Source organism: Rhinoderma darwinii, chromosome 3 (assembly GCF_050947455.1).
Source record: "Rhinoderma darwinii isolate aRhiDar2 chromosome 3, aRhiDar2.hap1, whole genome shotgun sequence".
NCBI classification, from domain to species: Eukaryota; Metazoa; Chordata; class Amphibia; order Anura; family Rhinodermatidae; genus Rhinoderma; species Rhinoderma darwinii.
In genome coordinates, this window is record NC_134689.1 from 394,395,576 (window position 1) to 394,416,379 (window position 20,804).

A 20,804-nucleotide genomic window follows, 5' to 3' on the forward strand; every position below is an offset into this window, starting at 1 on the left:
AGGAGAACTGACAGATCCCCTATACTACACCTCACAGGAGAGCTGACAGATCCTCTATACTATACCACATAGGAGAGCTGACAGATCCTCTATACTACATCACACAGGAGAACGGACAGATCCTCTTTACTAAAACACATAGGAGAGCTGACAGATCCTCTATACTACACCACACAGGAGAGTTGACAGATCCTCTTTACTACAACACACAGGAGAGCTGACAGATCCTCTTTACTACAACACACAGGAGAGCTGACAGATCCTCTTTACTACAACACACAGGAGAGCTAACAGAGCCTCTTTACTACAACACACAGGAGAGCTGAGAGATCCCCTATACTACACCAGACAGGACAGTTGACAGTTCCTCTTTACTACAACACACAGAAGAGCTGACAGATCCTCTATATTTCACCACACAGGACAGCAGACAGCTCCTCTTTACTACACCACACAGGAGGGTTGACAGATCCTCCATACTACACCACACAGGAGAGCTGACATCACCTATACTACACCACACAGGAGAGCTGACAGATCCTCTAGACTACACCACACAGGAAAGCTGACATGCTCTATACTACACCACACAGGAGAGCTGACAGATCCTCTATACTACACCACACAGGAGAGTTGACAGATCCTCTATACTACACCACACAGGAGAACTGACAGATCCTCTATACTACACCACACAGGAGAGTTGACAGATCCTCTATACTACACCACACAGGCGAACTGACAGATCCTCTATACTACACCACACAGGAGAGATGACAGATCCTCTATACTACACCACACAGGAGAACTGACAGATCCTCTATACTACACCACACAGGAGAACTGACAGATCCTCTATACTACACCACACAGGAGAGCTGACAGGTCCTCTTTAAATGATTAAACTATGGCTGCTTGCAGCTGCCCCTAGGAGAAGCTTCCTGCTACTAGATTCATGCAGCGTCCATTAAAGTGTTACAATCAGAATGAAGCATGCTCCCCATAGCATTAAGTGCAGGTTATCTATTAAACATCTGGATTATAGCATGTGAAGGCGAGTACAAAGGAGGAGAGGGCAAACAGAGAAATCCCACAGAGCTGTTCATTCTGTCGCTTTGTGATTGCACTATTACGTTTTTATTAGTATTTTTATAAACCTGGTCCTGTCAGTTCCTCTTAAACAAAAGAATCACTTTTGACTTTCTGCCAAACACAAGTTTTGCATAGACTTTATAGGAGAACCAAACGCATGGGTAATTTTAATTACTTTCTTGAAATATTGCAGAAATGACTTGGCAGAATATTCAATCTTAATTCTTCAGTTCCTCTACATAAAATAATGGTAGACTGGAGTCCAGAACAATGGCTAACTAACAGAAAGGGTCAGAGGACTGCGGAAATCTGAGACTCTTATCTTAAAACATATAGATGACAGGGGTTTTAAACTAATTTGTAATGACGCTCATACTTCCCGGTATACAGTAGTTGTTAAAATGCTGCCATGTGAAACAGCATTTAAGAAATAGGGATTAACCCTTTAAAGACAACCCATTCATGCTTTTTATGATGGCCATTATAGGGGTACTACATGATTAGAACAACAAAAGTGCTTTCTTTCAAAAACAGTGGCTCACCTGTCCACGGGTTGTGTGTGGTATTGCAGCTCAGCTCCATTCACTTTAGTGAAGCTAAGCTGCAATACCAGATACAACCTATAGACAAGTATGTCGTTGTTTCTGTAAGAAAATTAGCGTCTCATCATTTAGTCCGAAAAGATTTGCAGCGTTAGGGTGTATTGAGACAGTGTGGTCATATAAGGCGCTTTACTAAGATTTTTGCAAAATAGCAGCAAAAAACACAATTTGACCACACCATTGCCCCAGATGGATAGACATGAGAGAGAGAGAGATATAAGATAGATAGACATAAGAGAGATAGCTATAAGATAAATAGATAGATTATCTCCCAGGCCGCCGGCGTGCACTGATCTCCTTTGCTCGCGAACGCATTATCTGTAGTGCACGCATGCTTCGGCCAACTCTTATAGGGCCAGCGCAATTAAAAAATCACTCAACCAATCCCTGTTGCCCCAAGAACTATTTAAGGCATCTCCACTATCCACTTGGTGCCTGAGCAACATTGGCACAACCTAGTTATATCCTGCGTAGGTTCCAGTGTGCGTCTGATTCCAGTCTGCTATTGCTATTTGTTGTCAGTTTGTATTAAGTTATCTGCTACCAGCCTGTATCCAGTCCGCTATTGCTGCCTGTTGTCAGCCAGTATCTAGTTACAGTAACACTATCCAGTTATCCGCAAGTGTTCAGCTGCTCGCTATCTGTCAGTCATCTGCTATCCACCAATGTCCAGAGATCCGTTATCAGATTCCATCCATCTGCCTCCAACTGTCGGTGTCAAGCCTGAACTTTCCATCAAGGAGATAGATAGATAGATAGATAGATAGATAGATAGATAGATAGATAGATAGATAGATAGATAGATAGATAGATAGATAGATAGATAGATAGATAGATAGATAGATAGATAGATATTTTACACAAATACAGTAGATTAGGGACATAAATAAGTTAGAGAACATAGATATGACGTGTACAATTGGTAGATACATTAGACGGATACAATAGACAGATGTAGCTATGTATACGTAGCGGCTCACATGCTGTCATTATTATGGACGCCTGTATGTCGGTTGCTGTCTGTATTTTTGTAATTAAATAATAGTGAGTGCCACAGATTGTCCTATTGCTAGGACAAGTATTTCATTTTCCACCTCAATAGGCAATTCTGTATTCCCATAACTTGCTTCTAATTAAACTTCAATCACCAGACAAGGCATTTTGTGGAGTGCAGCGGAGATAGCGCCCTTCAGAGAACACACACAATTACCGAGTGCTCCAGGTTTATCACCAGCCTCTGTACATCATGTCCACAGTGACTCCCTCCCCTGCCACAAACTGACTGCTGACGCAATGTGTGCGAATACGTGTCTATTTGTTATAAGAGATATGAGAGATGGAGAAAGCCCTGGCTGCCCATCAATTACTTGTCATTATACTTCATTAAAATATAACTAGGTAGAGAATCCGGCCTCATAGAAAACCACTTGTTTAATCTTGCTGTTTTCCCATGGATAAGCGGCATTGGATATGGTACGCAGACCCTTAGCTCAGTCTATCCATGGAAATAACGTACCCATTTTGACCAGTTGAACCCACTTTTTCAATGGGGGAGATGGTGATATTTATTGTAGAGCAGAACCTTAAACTAAATGTTCCTTTTAAAATCATGTTGATTATAAGTCCTACATTTTGCGCTATTAAATTCTTATGGCCATAGGGGGCCCGTTTTCTGCTACATTGATATAAATCTCCTAAATATATAAATTATTTTAAATGATAAAAATTCACACTGTCTGCAGCCACCACTAGGGGGAGCTTATAAGCTTACTGCATGCTGTTCTAAAATGGAGTTCAATGCATGATAGTCTGCAGTCAGCTATTAAGCACCCCCTAGTGGTGGCTGCAGGCAGACAGAATTCTATGATTTAACATGATGTCTAAGGCCCCATGCACACAACTGTGCCCGTAATCACGGCCCACGATTGCGGGCACGGCCGCCCGCATTTTTGAGCGGTGATCCTATACAAAGTATGGGAGCACGGCCCGTAAATAATGAAAAAACGGACATGCTTCATGATTCCCGGCACAGTTCTACGGCACGGACACCCATCCATAGCGATACGGAAAGGTGTCCGCGGCGAATAGAACTGAATGGGTTCGTAAAACCGTAACATGGTCTGTGATTTTACGGTCGTGTGCATGGGTCATTATACAGGGGATTTGGAGCTCTGTATCAGAAAAACGGAACATTAACCCCTAAAAAGATATATTAAAAAATTAGTCCGCACAGAATTATGAACCAATTTAGATACGTACATACAACAAGATAGTGTTTAAGGGTTGACATATATTTAAAGAAACAGTCTAAAAGTTTTTTGTGGCAAGATCTGTGACAACCTCACATTACATTTTACAATGGTCACACACTAGGTAAACTGCTTCAGCTATAAGTGGTGACTACCACACAGCCAGTTTGAGAAGTTGTCACTGCACCACCCCTTCTAATAGCATCTCTGAATATGATCTTGTGTAAAAGGTGATTTTCTATCACAGTGATGTGTCATCACTTACTAATCGGTGAAGGTCTGACCGCTGGGACCGGACCTGCATTCATCCCTAGAATTGCCCCTTCGGCTTTTGCTTTGCATGGCTTGACTCTCGACCAATAACTGGGTAGATAATTGCAATTATGCCTCATTTAAGTGATTTGAAGTGAGTTCCGGTACCCATATAGTGCTGGATCAAGAGTGGCACTCTGCGGGAGAAAAAAAAAATCAATGGGGATGCTATGCTCTACTTCATTTTAGTAGAGATCTCTGTGGTCGGACCCCTATTAATCAGTATGTGATGGTATATCCTAGGAATATTCTGCCCATCACAGTAAAAGCCCCCTCAAAAAGAACCACCTTTAAAAACTTGACCATTTTACTAAACTTTTATAAAAATTGTGATATGTCATAGTGACATGTCAGAAGTTTTGATCAGTGGGGGATCCGAGCACCAAACCCCCACAGATCGTTAAAATGAAGGTGAGCGCTGCGCCACTTTGTTTCTGATCTGCTGGGATCTCCTCGAAAAGCTGAGCGAGCAGTGTACGGCTCAAAAGAAAGTCTATGAGTCTGAACATCGCTCGCTCGGCTTTCCGAGGAAAGTCGAGCAGAGATGATCAGAGTGCTTCGGCCACTTTGTTTTAGCAATGGGTGAGGGTCTTAGAGCTTGAACCCGTACTGATTAAAACTTCTGACATGTCACTATAACATGTCTAAAGTTTGATAAAAGTTTAGTTACACTTCAAAGGAACACTCCACTTCCTACCCTTCTCCTGCGTTCTGATGAATCTATTGTCCATTAGAGCACCAGATAGAGGGTTTTTGGGTGGCATTAACCTGTAATTATACAAACAGCGCTATAAAGTTTCAAGAGTTTCATGTGGATCTACGCCTTTTAGCACCATATCGTTTTTAGTTCCAACAATCTCTGCTGATATTTTTATAGGGGTCGGTGGTCTATTTTTCAAATACAGGGTTCTGAACTTCCTAACTAGTCAAAGAGTTAAAGTATAACATCCTGGATATCTGCAGTCACCACTAGGGGGAGCTTACTGCATACTGTTTTATTATTGAGTTCAATGTAAAAGCTGTGGCTATCCAGTTGTTGCAAAGCAACAACTCTCAGCATTCAGGATGATAGTTCTAGTTTTGCAACATGTGGAAGCCACTGTTTGGGAAACACTGGTGTAGTGCGTGGATCTTACCAATGTCTGATCAAAATATAAGGGACATAATAATAAAGTAACGGGGGAATCCTATATTTTGCGTTTCCTCTGCGTTGTAATGTATATTTCCCATTATGTGTATCTGCATCAACATGATCTCTCATTAAATTGACTGATCTTGGAATTTTTATTTCCAGCCGAAACCCAGGGATGAATCAGGGAGATACAGCAGATCCTACACCTCATCCAGCACCCTGGGTGCAGAACTCCGCAGGGGGCGAAGACGACCCTCCTCCACCCTTCAGGTTCCACCATGGAGACCTGGGGAAAGGGCACGCTCGCCAGATTATGACAGCATGCAGAGACCGACCACTCTCCCCCTGCGGATCCCTCCTCGCATCTCCATCACTCATGTGGATTCTGACAGGTAGGGGACGGACGGCTGCTTTATTTTTACATATGGAAATTTCTTGTGCTGATGACATATCATAGGAAATAAATATATTATGAATTGCCTTGTGTTTTTGAGCGGGAGCTTCTTAAAGGGTTTCCCCACCTGTAACATTTATACCCTATCCATAGGTGTTATACAGTACATCGCCTCCTGGCCTGAATATAGAGAATGGGGGTCATGGAAATCCCATTCTTGTCATCGATGGAGGTCCCAGCACTTGGTCCCCCACCGATTTATCATTCTTCACCGATCCTATGCTTCAGGTGGGAAACCCCTTTAATGTGATACAATACTATGGAAGATGATGGCTCTATAAATCAATAACAATAATAAAATTGTAGTGACCACCTCTCTATACCATCTAGAGGGCACTATTCCTATAGCAGCTTGATTACAAAGTCCACTCATGTTCTAGTAAAGGTCAGACATCAGGAATTTCCTATGTCCCTGTAGTGTCTTACCTACCAGGCTGGGCACACGACTGTTTTGAAGCCTGGCACTGAACTGCTTCCCCTGCTTCCATCTTACTATTGGGGCGGCAACCAGCAGCTGCCGCTAGGGGGAGCTCACTGCATACAGATGTATACAGCTTCCATTGAGTTCAATATTAGCTGTATAAATCTCTATGCGATTAGATCCCCCTAGTGGTGTCTGTATTCAGACAGAATTATATCAGTTATCAAGTCAGAGAAAAGTGATCTCTGTGATATTAATCATTACAGAATTTTGGATCTAAAAATGGAAAGGTGGATATTTACTTTAATAAAGACTTGCTATTGCATATAAATTTCTTATTTAAAGGGAATGTGGCACCAGAAAATTTACAAAGTTTTTATGTTAAACATATTTAAGGATTTTTGTTAATTATTTTTTTTACAATTTTATATTTCATTATCTATATACAAAAACAATTCTGACATGTTACACTTTTCACTCCGGCCACAGAGCCTCACTATAGACTGACCCTTCCTGTTCTGTAGAGATCACTTTTGAGCAGTCATCTCATTATCATCACAGCAGGATTACACTGACAGGTAACACCTATATAAATAACACAGAATCTACTAATCACGATGTGGGCCGTGTAAACGAGCACTGATCAACCAGACAGTTCGTGGTTCGGCGCTCGTTTGCTCCTATGACATGGAGCAATGAATGGATATGTATACGGACGAGCGCTCGTTACTATGATCGCTTGTCCCTGTACATTTTCATCATGTCAGTAGCGCGCCTCCCTGATTACACGGGGAGATGTGCTGCCGACAACGATGATTTTTAATTCTGCATAAAAGAGCTGATCAGCTGATGAACAAGCTTATTCATCGGCTTATCGTTGCCCTTATTACACAGGGCAATGATCAGGAACGAGCGTTCATATGAACGCTCATTTACCCAATCATTGGCCTGTGTAATAGGGCCTTTAGACCTATATATAGATAACACAGGATTCACCATTCACAATAGACTGATCCTTCCTGTTCTGTGGTGATCACTTCTCAGCAGTCATCTCATTATCATCACAGGCAAATTACAATGACAGGTAACACCTCTATATAGATAACACAGAAGCCACCATTCACAATAGTGGAGATCACTTCTCAGCAGTCATCTCATTATCATTACAGGCAGAATTACACTAACAGGTAACCCCTCTATACAGATAACACAGAAGCCACCATTCACAATGAACTGACCCTTCCTGTTCTGTGGAAATCACTTCTTCACAGGCAAATTACAATGACCGGTAACCCCTCTATATAGATAACACAGATGCCACCATTCACAATAGACTGACACTTCCTGTTCTGTAGAGATCACTTCTCAGCCGTCATCTCATTATCATTACAGGCAGAATTAGGGTATGTGCACACGATAACGACCATTACATCTGAAATTACGGAGCTGTTTTCAGGAGAAAACAGCTCCGTAATTTCAGACGTAATTGCATGTACTCGCGTTTTGCGAGGCGTCAATTACGGCCGTAATTTAGAGCTGTTCTTCATTGAATTCAATGAAAAACGGCTCAAATTACGTCCCAAGAAGTGTCCTCCACTTCTTTGACGAGGCAGTAATTTTACGCGTCGTCTTTTGACAGCGACGCGTAAAATGACAGGTCGTCGGCACAGTACGTCGGCAAACCCATTCAAATGAATGGGCAGATGTTTGCCGACGTATTGGAGCCGTATTTTCAGGCGTAAATCAAGGCATTATACACCTCGTTTACGCCTGAAAATAGGTCGTGTGAACTCAGCCTAACAATGACAGGTAACACCTCAATATAGATAACACAGAAGCCACTATTCACAATATATGGACCCTTCCTGTTCTATAAAGATCACTTCTCAGCAGTCCTCTCATTATCATCACAGGCAGATTTACACTAACAGGTAACACCTATATATAGATAAAACAGGATATACAATTGACATTGGATGATGGACACAGCTCCCCTCCTATCCCTTCCTGCACAATGACCTCTACACAGGTCACAGAGCATGCCTAGTAAACTCTTCCATAGAAGTCAATGGGTCCCCCCTGTTCGAAGTTTACTCTGGTCCATGTGGCTGCTGTAAAGCATATCTTTAAATGTTGTTAACAGCATCTCGGGAAAGATGTCTGCCCTCATAATCATGTACAGAAAATAGAATTAAAAAAGCTACAATCAAAAAATAAAACAACTGATTAGTAAAAATTATTGTGTTTCACTATCTGGTTTAATTATGAAAAAAAAAACATATTGCTGATACATTCCCTTTAAGATGAGTAGGTGCATGACCTCATGGGGCAAGGACTTCTGGATTTAATGTATGTATTCCCATTGAAAATCACTACATCTAGCCTCTTCCCAGTCTGAGGTGGATGATAACAGAAGAAATAGATTGAATTTAACTACATAGCACAGGGATATAAGACACATTTTATCTTGACATGAGATGTCACAGACACACTGTATACAATGAATAGTCACAGTATGGTCATCTATATGTCCGTGTATAGAAGAAATTCATGGTCAACAGCGATAGACATTGTATGTCCGTGTTTAGTATTGACATTGTGTATAACTGCATAGCGTTGCTATATATTTACATGTATTTAAGATGAAAGAATGTGTATATTACAGGAATGCAGACATAATTATTATACACTTGTATGGTATCATTCAACTGAGTATGGACAACATGGACATGGACTGGTGGGATTTTATTACACGAGGATTTTGGTTGGTCAGATTGTTAATGTTATACTTGTTTTATACCTGCTTTTGTAGGTGTTTGTTTCAGCTTAAAGGGAACCTGTTACCAGCACTTCTCCTAGTAACCAGCAATACCTATTGGAAGTGGGTGAAAAACCATTTCTATGTAACCTATAATTATCTTCTAAGTCGGCTCCGTACCTTTAGGCCCTGTTCACACAGGATTTTTTGCAGGCAGAAAATTTTGCCTGTAAAAATCAGCTGTTTTTTTTAAGTGGTTTTGCACCCCATGCGTTTTTTTTACATGTTTTCTGCCTTGAATTTTGCCGCGTTTTTTCCCCTCTTTCTTCAACAGGCAAAGGAAAGAACCGCGAGCGGTTTGTGCCATAAAACGCCTAAAAGAATGTGTCGGCCATTCGCGGCATTTTTTCTGTCTCCCATCGATTTCAATGGGATTTTTGAGGCGGAAAACGCCTCAAGATAGGGCATGTAGCTACTTTTTCCCGTTAGCGTTTTTTTTCGCTCACAGGAAAAAAACACCTCCACCTCTCATTGAAATCAATGGGACGCAATTTCGGGCATTTTTTGCCGCGTTTTTTGCCACAATTTCCGCAGAAAAAAACAAGTCAAAAACTCTGTGTGAACAGGGCCTTAGTATTCCGTTTTTTAATGTTCCTGAACTGTATGCTAATGAGCATAAAAGAGTCATATCTTCATTCCTCAAGCCTTTCTGAGTTGATCCCGCCTCCTTACTTTTGATTGACAGCTCCTCGCCTCCCCCCAACACACACGAAATCCTGTGCTTGCGCATCGATTTACTCTTCTGGTGTGTGCGCACAAAGGGATACCGGATTATTACCATAAAAGGCGCAAAATGTTTGCAAACCGTTATTTACAATTATTAGTTTAGAGAGGGGATAACAGCAATGAACTTTTGACAGCAGCGGCCAGTGAGCCGTGAGTAGAGTTTAATAGGTGAAATGCTGGTGACAGGTTCCCTTTAAAGAAGGCCTAGGTGTGGGGCCAAAACCCTGCTGGGGTAAAAAAAAAAAAGTTTTAATTTGGATGCCGCTGTTGCAACTATATTGATTTGGTTTATAACTGGACACCACATGGTTCCCTCTCTGGAAGAGGAGCAGAATTTCTCTGTGGTGTAATAGAATGGGGTACGCCATATGTGACCCTTTTAAATTAGAAAGAGAGGAGCGCTGACTCAAAGAGCTGCTCTTGCGCTGGCGAAACTTGTACATCTGTGAATGACATTTGAAGTGAATTAATATCAATGAATGTGTTATTCATAACTATGAATTTTTTTTCAAAATCACTATACCGACTGAATACTTTGACAGCCCCTAAAACGACTTAAATTAAGGGTTAATACCTTTTATTTCCTGACCCTGGAGGCTGACTTCAGGGTTTATACTAAATATTGGTGGTAGCATGAGATGAGGGTTCAATATAATATCCCTCGTTAACTAGGGTGGCTTAATGACTAATACATTTTATCCTGGGTGGCAATAACTCTTGAGGTATAGAGTAGTGAGGAGGGTAATGCCAGCATCCCTGGTGATCTAGGGCAGTAGAGAGGTTAATTCCAGCATCCCTGCTGGTCTAGGGTAGCGGAGAGGTTAATTTCAGCATCCCTAACTGTCTATGGCAGTGGAGAGGTTAATGCCAGAATCCCTGGTGGTCTAGGGTAGCAGAGAGGTTAATGACAGCATCCCTGGTGGTCTAGGGTAGCAGAGAGGTTAATGCCAGCATCCCTGGTGGTCTAGGGTAGCGGAGAGGTTAATGTCAGCATCCCTGGTGGTCTAGGGTAGCGGAGAAGTTAATGCCAGCATCCCTGGTGGTCTAGGGCAGTGGAGAGGTTAATGCCAGCATCCCTGGTGGTCTAGGGCAGTGGAGAGGTTAATGTCAGCATCCCTGGTGGTCCAGGAAAGTGAAGAGGTTAATGCCAGCATCCCTGGTGGTCTAGGGTAGCGGAGAAGTTAATTCCACCATCCCTGGTTCTCTAGGGTAGTGGCAAGTTAATGCCCACATATGTGGTGCTCTAGGGCAGTGGAGAGGTTATTTCCAGCATCATTGGTGCTCTAGGGCAGTGGAGGTTAATGTCAGCATCCCTGGTGGTTAGGGCAGTGTTTCTCAGCTCCAGTCCTCAAGTACACACAACAGGACATTTTTTTTTAGGATTTCCTAAGGCCTTATTCACATGAATGTATATTACATCCGTGATGATTTTCACACGCGTCACACAAACCTATGTTAGGCTATGGGGACGTTCAGACTGTCAGTGATTTTCACGCAGCGTGTGTCCGCTGCGTAAAACTCACAACATGTCCTATACTTGCCCGTGATTCACGCAGCACGCACCCATTGAAGTCAATGGGTGCGTGCAAATCGCGCACGGCACACGGAAGCACTTCCGGGTGACGCGCGTGATTCGAGCTACAGTTGTTAAAAAAGTGAAGGGAAACATAAAAGCCCCTCCCAAAACTGTTTCGTAACATGAAAATCACGCAGCCACGCACCATATACAGATGCCACACTGAACTTATGCACGCGCAAAACGCACACGCTCGTGTGAATCCGGCCTAACAGTTGGAATAATTATTTTAGGTGCAGCACATGATGACCTCTTGATGGGATACTTGAGGACTGGAGTTTAGAAACACTGCTCTAGTCGAGGCGTTAATTCCAGCCTCTCTGGTGGTTTAGTGTATTGAAGGGTCTAATAGTAATATCCCTGGTGGTCTAGAGAAAGAGATCAATTCCTGATGTCCAGTGGGTAATTCACATCCCCAGGCTCCAGTATTGTCCCTGGGGACAGAAAGCTGCATTTTATAAGGTCATCAATATTCAGCCTCCTCTTCAGAGGCGTAACTAGAAGTCCGTAGGCGACCCCTATGCAAAATCTGTAAACAGATTTTCAACACTGTGCCTCTTATAATACTGGTGTCTTTATATGTGACAGAAGGGTCTTTGGGCCCACCAGAAGCCAGGGCCTGGGTGCGACTGCTACCTCTGCAGACCTATAGCTCTATTCCTCTTCTTTTCTACCCTGCAATGATAATAGAGGTCAGTCCAGGGGATACAGTCTAGTCTTGACTCAGGGGCCCGCTGACGCATGTCCGCATGTCTCACTAATGTATATGGGCAACTTCAGTGCCCATTTTATGGTGTAAAATGGGGGTCCACAGGTATGGTGTATGGTGGGGGTCCACAGGGTTCACATAGAAAAGCAATTTTCCCCTTTTGCAGAGATTTGTTTGCCATTATGAAGAAAAAATAGAACGAATGCTTCCGCCAAGATGACTTTTCAGTTAAGATAATTTCAATGCCCAGGGATTTAGGGCCAGTGATAAGAAAGGGAAGAGGTCAAGAGCAGAATAACATGCATCCAGTCCACTCAGAGAGCTTCAATGCTGGCGGGATTTAAAGGGGTGAATCCATCCTTTTGGTGTACATTATATATGTGAGATCTCTCACACCGCACATTACAGACTTCATTATGTCTTTTAGTCATATTTTCCTGCTCACTGCCTCTGAAAAATGTTTATGTTACCAGTTCAGTACTCTGCAATATGCTGTACACAGACGGATGATGGCGAATGTGCAGAGAGATCGCTATAACTAAACGATATATTCATTATTATATTATTATTCATAGATACATAACAGGCATGAAGGGTGCAGACAATATAGCAGGTAATATAGACCGACCATCATACCATTGGGCGGACCACAAATAAAAATACCCCCTTTTAGGGAACCCCTACAACTGCCCCATCCCATCAATGTAACAGTGGCTGCTATTCCCGATGCTGTCTTCTGAGGAACCCCTAACAAGTTTCCAATTCTACAGAACCCTACGTGGGAGACCTTGCTCTAGGGTGCCGAAAATGACCTCCCCAGCCAGTTGATAGTGAAAAGCCCCGGCCTTCAAGGTAAATAAGAAACCCCACTTCTGGAGGGCATCAAACCAGCATGTAGTGTTGCTCTGTTGGCTTGCAGGGGTAGGGCACCTGCATCTCACTAAATACAGGGGTGCCTTTCACTATTAAGGTCTGACTTACAATATAAGGTCTCCATTCTCCATATGTGGCGTATAGCATAGGTTTCCATTCTCTATCCTATGGACACTCATATAGCTGTTTAGTGGAATGCCTTCCCAGGAAATAACTGTCCTGAATTTAGGGGCAAAAATGTATTACACCCTATATCAGAAAGTTAGCGTTTGTATATCTTTATTCATTATGCAAAATTATTCTTCTCCAGAGGGATGAAAACTGTCTCTCTAGTAACAACTATTGATGATAACCCTGTAAGTCAATGCCTGACTCTTTACAGCCTTAAAACATGACTCAGGATGTCAACGAAACCAGAGTCACCATCTGTAGAGAGCACTGTTTTGGAGTTGTTGCTCCTTGTCAGTTCAGAGTAGGGCTATGATTTGCTGTGTGAGATGTCATGCATGCTGCTTTGCCTACCAGCTCGATGTCAAGGAGAATCTGTACCTTTCATGTGGCAGAACACACATCATCTCACGCAGCCAATTACATTCCTACTCTGTACTGATGAGAAGCAACAACTCTGAAACAGTGTTGTCTATAGATAGATGTGTCTGGTTTCGGTGATATACTGAGTCATGTTTTAAGGCTCAGACATTGACATTGACTTGCAGTATTTTTTTTATTCATTAAAACAGGGAAGTTAATTCCACTTCTTTTTTTTAATATAAAAATGCCTAGGGAACATATAATACTGTGCTCTTTTCCTTACCTAGAGAACATTAAAAGATTGGCCCATTGGATCCATATTTTATCCTTCTCCTCGATAATCTCATGTACAAATTCTTAGTTGAAGGTGTAAAACATTTTTTGACAGTTTTCTTGACCAATAGAAATTGTTTGTCAAAGAGGAAGAAAACTAGAGCTTCCGAAAAATTCCCTTCATTTTCCTCTAACGTTGTCAGCTTGTCAACTTATTTATTTCCTGTTACATATATAGCGCCAACACGTTCCACAGCATGGTACAGGTCTGCCTCCGCTATTGAGAGAGTAGATCATTGTCCCCAACTTCTGAGTTGCTCTACCACACGCCATACCATACTCCAGTTCACCATTCATCCACACTGTCCTACTAGTCTTAGGGTAGGCATACAAATTAGGCTTACGTTGGCTGAACCCACAGATTTTGGTGGGACCAGCCCACCATCTAATGTGCAGTAGATGTTCGACCAGCATTCATTCAGCAGATGTCAGGAGGAAAAAACATGCCTAATTCTATGTTCTCAAGGGAGATAATCTGCCACCAAATGTGTCTGGCAGTGGCTTATTCCCCTCGCCTCAGTGAGAACACATACATACTCAGCCAAACCGGGCCCATGTGTATAAGGGGGGGTTGGGAGAATAGATCTTGGCCAAACGAGCATTTAGCCCACAACTATTAAAGACTTGTGGCCTCCTTAACACCTTGTTTGCACTTGGTTTAAAATATTGTTCTGTATGTTTCTTGCAAGTAATTGTCCTACCTGGTCAACATTCTTCAATAGGTATGGTGTGGCCCTTTGTCATTTTTGTTCACTCTCATACTATTCCCAATAATACTATCACTAATGATCCTCTACCAACTCCATAGACTTTGGTGGCAGTACGTACAGCAAGTTCAGGACGGCCTTGTGAAGTAACTTTTCCTACACCCAAATGCATTGGATATTTACAGAGATAAGACATTGAAGACCCAGCAACTTGAGAGCCCTTCTTCCTGCTTACAGAAGGAAAGAAGTTCTCCTGCTCTGGCCATTAAAGATTTTATCTAAATCCCCCAGACACAGAATATGTAACATTCAGAAGGCTAACTATGTATAATGACTGGCTGATTATATAAATTATCTTTGTATAATAATCTTTATGAAGACGGAGGTAAGCGGCAGCAAACACTGTGGGAGGAGGACTGTAGAATCCATCCTGTGAGATCTATTTTTCACTGGGTGCCTTCCGCAAAAGCCAGATTATAAGGAGGTCAAAAGGTGCTATTTCAATGGAGCATTACACAAAGTAATGGCATATCGCTAGAATATGCCATCTTGTTGCGATCTTCACCGATCCTTAGAGTGAAGGGGATCAAGCACTGCTTTAGTTAGGGATATGACCTTATCACTGTTCTTCCCTGCACAGCCGTGCTCCCCGCCAACCACTGTGTAGGAAACGACAACACAGCTTCCTTCAAGTGAATGGAACCGTACCGCAGTTCCCCGCACATCCGGTAGCCGGTAGCCCCGCTGTGCAGGGAAAACGTAGAGGGGGATGGATCACTTAATCAGTGCTGCAGCCCCTCCATTCTCAGGGTCGGTAGGGGTCCCGACATCCTAGCGATAAAACATAACTTTGTGTGATGGGGATAACCCTTTAACTATCCACAAACAGTAGTACAACCCAACGCCCGAAACTATAAGCCCTGTGCAAACTTTATGGCCTAGTCCAGCCAATGAGTGTTGGGTAGATGGCAGGCTGGAGTGATCGGATAGTGGATAGGAAGTCGAAATTCATCTACAAAATGGTTTTGCTGTATCAGCGTTGGAGCTTTAGCCCAGGAGACATGATTGACATGTTTTGGAACAGGAATAGCTGTGTGTTAACATGAATGTTCCCACATGGGGACCTGTGACAGATACTGCTCCGCGTTGGGCTCCCACGCTGTGACCATATTTTATACACCAGTCGATCCTCACATTTCACCTCTACTCTTTCTGATCACGCGCTGCTCAATACTCATTAATGTTTTTCAAGGGCCCGTCCATATCATTAACACTCAGGTGCGGCCCCTTACAAGCCCGGGCCTATTTACAATTGATTTCCAAGCCACCTTCTCTGTGCAAATGTCGACAGATAATTAACAGTCCTGCAGAAAAGCATATCGGAATTTAACTCCAAAGCATGAAAAACAAAGATGAGATAAACCACCCACTTATCACAGCATGGATTCTCAGTGGTAATATACTACGCTGACATGGAGAACATTAGTATATAATTCTCCGTATTTGCCTTTGCTTTGGACACTTTTCATAGTCCTTTCTTTCCGTAGCAGCCTGTGGTCTAGGGTTGTACTGCTGTAACTAAACGCTGCCCCCAGAGGCGAGAGCAACACTTGCACCTGCTGGAGATAATAGTGGGTGATCATTACCTTTAAATCTGTGCTCATTTGCGTAATTTCTAGGGATAACATAAAGCAATGTCTACACTACACAATTCATGCCTATAAGTAATGTCAGGATTTTAATAGTGACATTTGTAGCTCTATCAATACAGTACAATGTTTATTTGGTCAGGTTCTTGTACTACAAAGCTCTCACCATTTAAAAGCCTCCTAAATTCTGTCCCAGTCGTTCCATAAATGTTCATATGTCAGTAGGATACACTCCTGATTTCTGCACCTTGTCAAAAATCAACACTGTTGGGGTGTATGATACAAAGTTGCAGTAGGGCGCATGGTAAATTTCTATTATTACAATTAGACATGAGCCCTTTCAACCACTATTCAACGAATACAATATATATTGTGTGTATTAAGATTTCTTTACAATTATCAACTATGTGATGAAATCAGACCACCACCATCCAGAGATTAATCTAAAATGAAGTGGTGTTCAATGATAAAAAAAAATCTGTATCCAGACAGATACTACAGTATCATATATCTAAACTTGCCATTCTATTATGTCTTATGTATGTCTTATACATAGTGTATACATAGGTTGTCGTTCACTAGGATATTCTGTTACTATCTGATAGGTGAGGGTCCAACCACTGGGACCTCTAGATCTCTAGAACAAAGGGTCTGTGACTCTAAGTTAGGGCCGTTTTAACACGGCCAATTATCGGGCAACGTGTGTTCACATGAACGCTCGATCCCGATCATTGCGATGCGTAAACAGGGCATCGATCAGCCGATGAACGAGCAAACGGTTGAATGTGTTGTTTATGCAGCCGAAAATATTATCGATGTCAGCCGCACATCTCCCTGTGTAAACAATGATACGTGCCGCCGACATGATGGAAATGTATGGGGACGAGCGATCGTAGTAATAAACGCTCGTCCCCATACATAACCAATCATTGCTCCTAATAAGCGCAGATGAACGATCAGCTGGACCCCCCCATATCAGATAGCGGTGACATCCTAGTGATATGCCAATACTTAGTATGGTTGGAAACCTTCTTTAATATTTTTCTTCTTTGGAAATGCAGAACTGCAGTGTAAAGCATGGAGGAGTGGCAAGACAGAAGCCTCTGATAAAATAGTTGGAAGGCTACAACATATCCCACTGCATAGGCATACGGAGTTATACATCGCCTATAACCTATCATTGTATAAAAAAAAAAAGTGTACAGCGAGTCGACGATAGTCTACTATGCTATTCCATACCTTTTTTTGTGGTATACCGACGACCGTTAAGTAAAAAAGTAGCAGGTAAATATTATCCAATGGGAATGACCAGAATATTGCAAATTTATCTTCTAAGTTTCTTGTAAGTTCCCCAAGCCAGCCGAGACTTGTGGGTAGAAGAAGAAGCGCAGGGACTGAATGTTGTCCCAGTCCAGAACTGTGTTCCCTGTGGGACTGTTCACATGAATCATTGTAGATGTGACAATCATTCGGGAAAAGCTTTCCTGCGGCTATCTTGTATTTATACCATGAAGACCCGCAATCCATAAGTCTTGAGTAATCTCTGCGCCAGTCTCCTTACATAGGAGCCGGTAGAAATCCCTCTTTATTCTCCTACGTATCATTAAACATAAGAGCGCAGGTTATACAGAGTATTACTATTATTAACCTTAATGGCAGCTGACATGTTACTTACTTGGAAAAATAAATATTAATTAAAGACGGAAACATTGGCCGACATGGCGAAGTACCAAGAAATAATTACATGATAAATAATTCATTGATGCCCGGGCTCATTTATAACGCTGTAAAATATTATGCTCCTGCCTAATCGTGGATGTATAGATCGCCACTTATATAATGAAATGATGGTCTGATCCCTTATTACCTCCCACATTAACGTGTTGATGAATACCCCCCCCCCCCCTATATATGACCTCATTGCTATGTACAGAATTACAGGGGATGTCTGCTTTGGACCATTCCTATCCATATGGGACTCCCATACATAAAAATACTAGCCAGAGCAGTGATACGCTACTAGGAGTGGCCACAAACTTGCCAGTGCCTTTCCTGGGAATAACTCTTATCATGAGCTTGGGGACCCCCTCCAATCAGCTGTTGGGACCATATCATCAAGTATAAAGAAGAACAAGATGGCACCTGCTTTTGGGCGATGTCAAGGAGGCTCAGACATGGAATTCCTTTTCTATGTATAACCTACTTTGGTGTAGCCGACGGCTATGTCCCCAACCTCCCCATAGACGTGCACTCTTGGCTTGACTGAGCATACATTTAATAGGGGAGAGGGGCGACAAGCCCCTTCGGACAGCTGCTTACTCCTGGAAGAACAATGGAATGGACATCAACGTTTCCCCCCTCCACGTTTGCCTTTAGGGGACAGTTGAGAGGCCCCCATGCACACTAGATGTTTGCAGATTTCTCCCACATGTATTTAATGTGTAATTGTCTTGTAATTCCGACCCCTCCATTTTTTTGTGCAATTTACCTGCACGAATACATTGAAGAACAGGAAAGAGATTTCTACTGCTAATGTATTTAGCTCAGAGTGTATTGTTTGGACGGAATTCAATTGCAGCAAATCCACAGCTGTGATAAGTATCTCAAGATAATATATTCAAAATAATGCGCCAATGGTACCCAATGTTTACACTGCTGAGCAGCTCAATGTTGGCTGAACTGCAGAGTGATTGACCGCTCGGCTCTGGAACTATACAATATTATGGAGCCGTACTCAGTCATACGAAATGCAAGCTGCTTTCTTGTAGCTACATGATACCATAGTATAGAAAATCCAGCTCATTGGTCGCGTTAATATCTCACTTCATAGTTAACAAATAGTAAACTCGACACTGATTGGACAACTCACCATAAATAAATATTTGAACCGTCACTAATTTCCGGCCATCGGCCACCAGTTCCCAGCGGACATGTAAATATTGTATTAGTGTTTTCCAATCAATTCACATTAACATCACAAAGCGCCAGCTGTAAGCAAGATCTTGACCGGGGTCTTAAAAATGACTAATGACATTAAGCATAAATATGAGAACCCCACCCCAGTAACACTTCAAGATAGGAGGAGTAGTCATTTTCTAGAATGAAAATTGGCCTTTTGTCATTTTGGACAATCCTTTTTGCTTGGAATGGTTAAGCGATCAGCTGTGATCTGTATATGTTCAATTTCCCTGCAGCACCACCACAGGGGAAACTAAGCATTACACAGTGGCCATTAATATCAATGAGCTGTCCATGTTAGGCTACATTCACACGAGTGTATCCGATTCACGTGCGTGAAAAACGTGCGTAAATGTGGTCCGTGTGTTTTGCATTATGTAAGTGAGTGCTTTGTGAGTGGCGTGTGTTTTTCACGCACTCGCAAAGCACTTTTTTTTTTCAAATGAATTGATGGGCAAACCACGCACTGCACACGGATGTGCATCTGTGTGCGGTGCATGGTTTTCATGCACCCATTGACTTTAATGGGCGCGTAGGTGTGTGAAAACGCACAAATATAGGACATGCATGCAATATAGGACTCTCGCTGCATGAAAACTCACGCATGTGTGAATAGCCCCATTGAAATCAATGGGTCTGTGTGCTGTGCGTGATTTCCATGCGTATTCACTCTCGTGTGAATGGGCCCTAAAGCAAAATACACTCTTTGTACTAATAAATGAGGATCCTGAACAGGCCCCTCTCCCCCTCTATTAGGTCAGAAATCCCTAATAGGGTATTTAAAAATGTATTTTTTTTAAACTAGACAATCCCTTCAATAATTTGACCTACCCATGGACCTCCTTTCCAAGCTCCCGCAATTCCGTGCCAGAATCGTCATGAAATCTACGTGAAACCAGCTTCCTATTGTTTTCTATGGGAATCCGCGTATGCGTGTGGATTTCAAAGGTCAATAAGTGACCTGGATTTTGACATGCGGATTAACTGCTAATCCATGTACGTATCCGCCGTACAACAAACTGCACATCTGCGGCAGATATCCAATAAAAGCCTCGGATTTATGGTTCAGATGGGCCTATGGCGAATCTGACCTGTGTGAACATAGCCTAATGCTGCAGCTCCCCCTACATCCGAGCTGACCACCAAAACGTACCAAGAGATAATGAACAATCCAACCAAGAGTAAGGGTATGTTCACACGGCGGGGGTCCGTAACGGCTGAAATTACGGGGATGTTTCCGCCTGAAAACATCCCCGTAATTTCAGCCGTACCGGCATGTGCAGGCGCTTGAACGCCGCGTCCATTACGGCCGTAATTAGCGCTGCTATTCATTGGAGTCAATGAGTAACGGCTCCAATTACGGCCAAAGAAGTGACAGGTCACTTCTTCTACGCGGGCGTCTATTTACGCGCCGTCATTTGACAGCGGCGCGTAAATATACGCCTCGTGTGAACAGACAAACGTCTGCCCATTGCTTTCAATGGGCAGATGTTTGTCAGCGCTATTGAGGCGCTATTTTCGGGCGTAATTCGGGGCAAAAACGCCCGATTTACGTCCGTAAATAGGCCGTGTGAACATACCCTAAGTGTTGTAGTAGAGTTCTGTTCCAACGTCTAGATCTTCATAAAATACCATTTATAATGCATCAAGGCTCAGGTGACG

At 42.6% G+C, this 20,804-nt stretch overlaps 1 protein-coding gene across 1 annotated transcript in view; it reads left to right on the plus strand.

Moving 5' to 3' along the window:
- The first annotated feature begins 5,553 nt into the window (after positions 1-5,553).
- Positions 5,554-20,804, plus strand: part of PDE4A (phosphodiesterase 4A) — a 473,381-nt gene continuing 458,130 nt past the window's right edge. Inside the window, exon 1 of the mRNA XM_075858970.1 lies at positions 5,554-5,779. Within this exon, the coding sequence (XP_075715085.1) occupies positions 5,709-5,779 (71 nt within the window). The 5' untranslated portion in view covers positions 5,554-5,708. The remainder of the gene's footprint in view (positions 5,780-20,804) is intronic.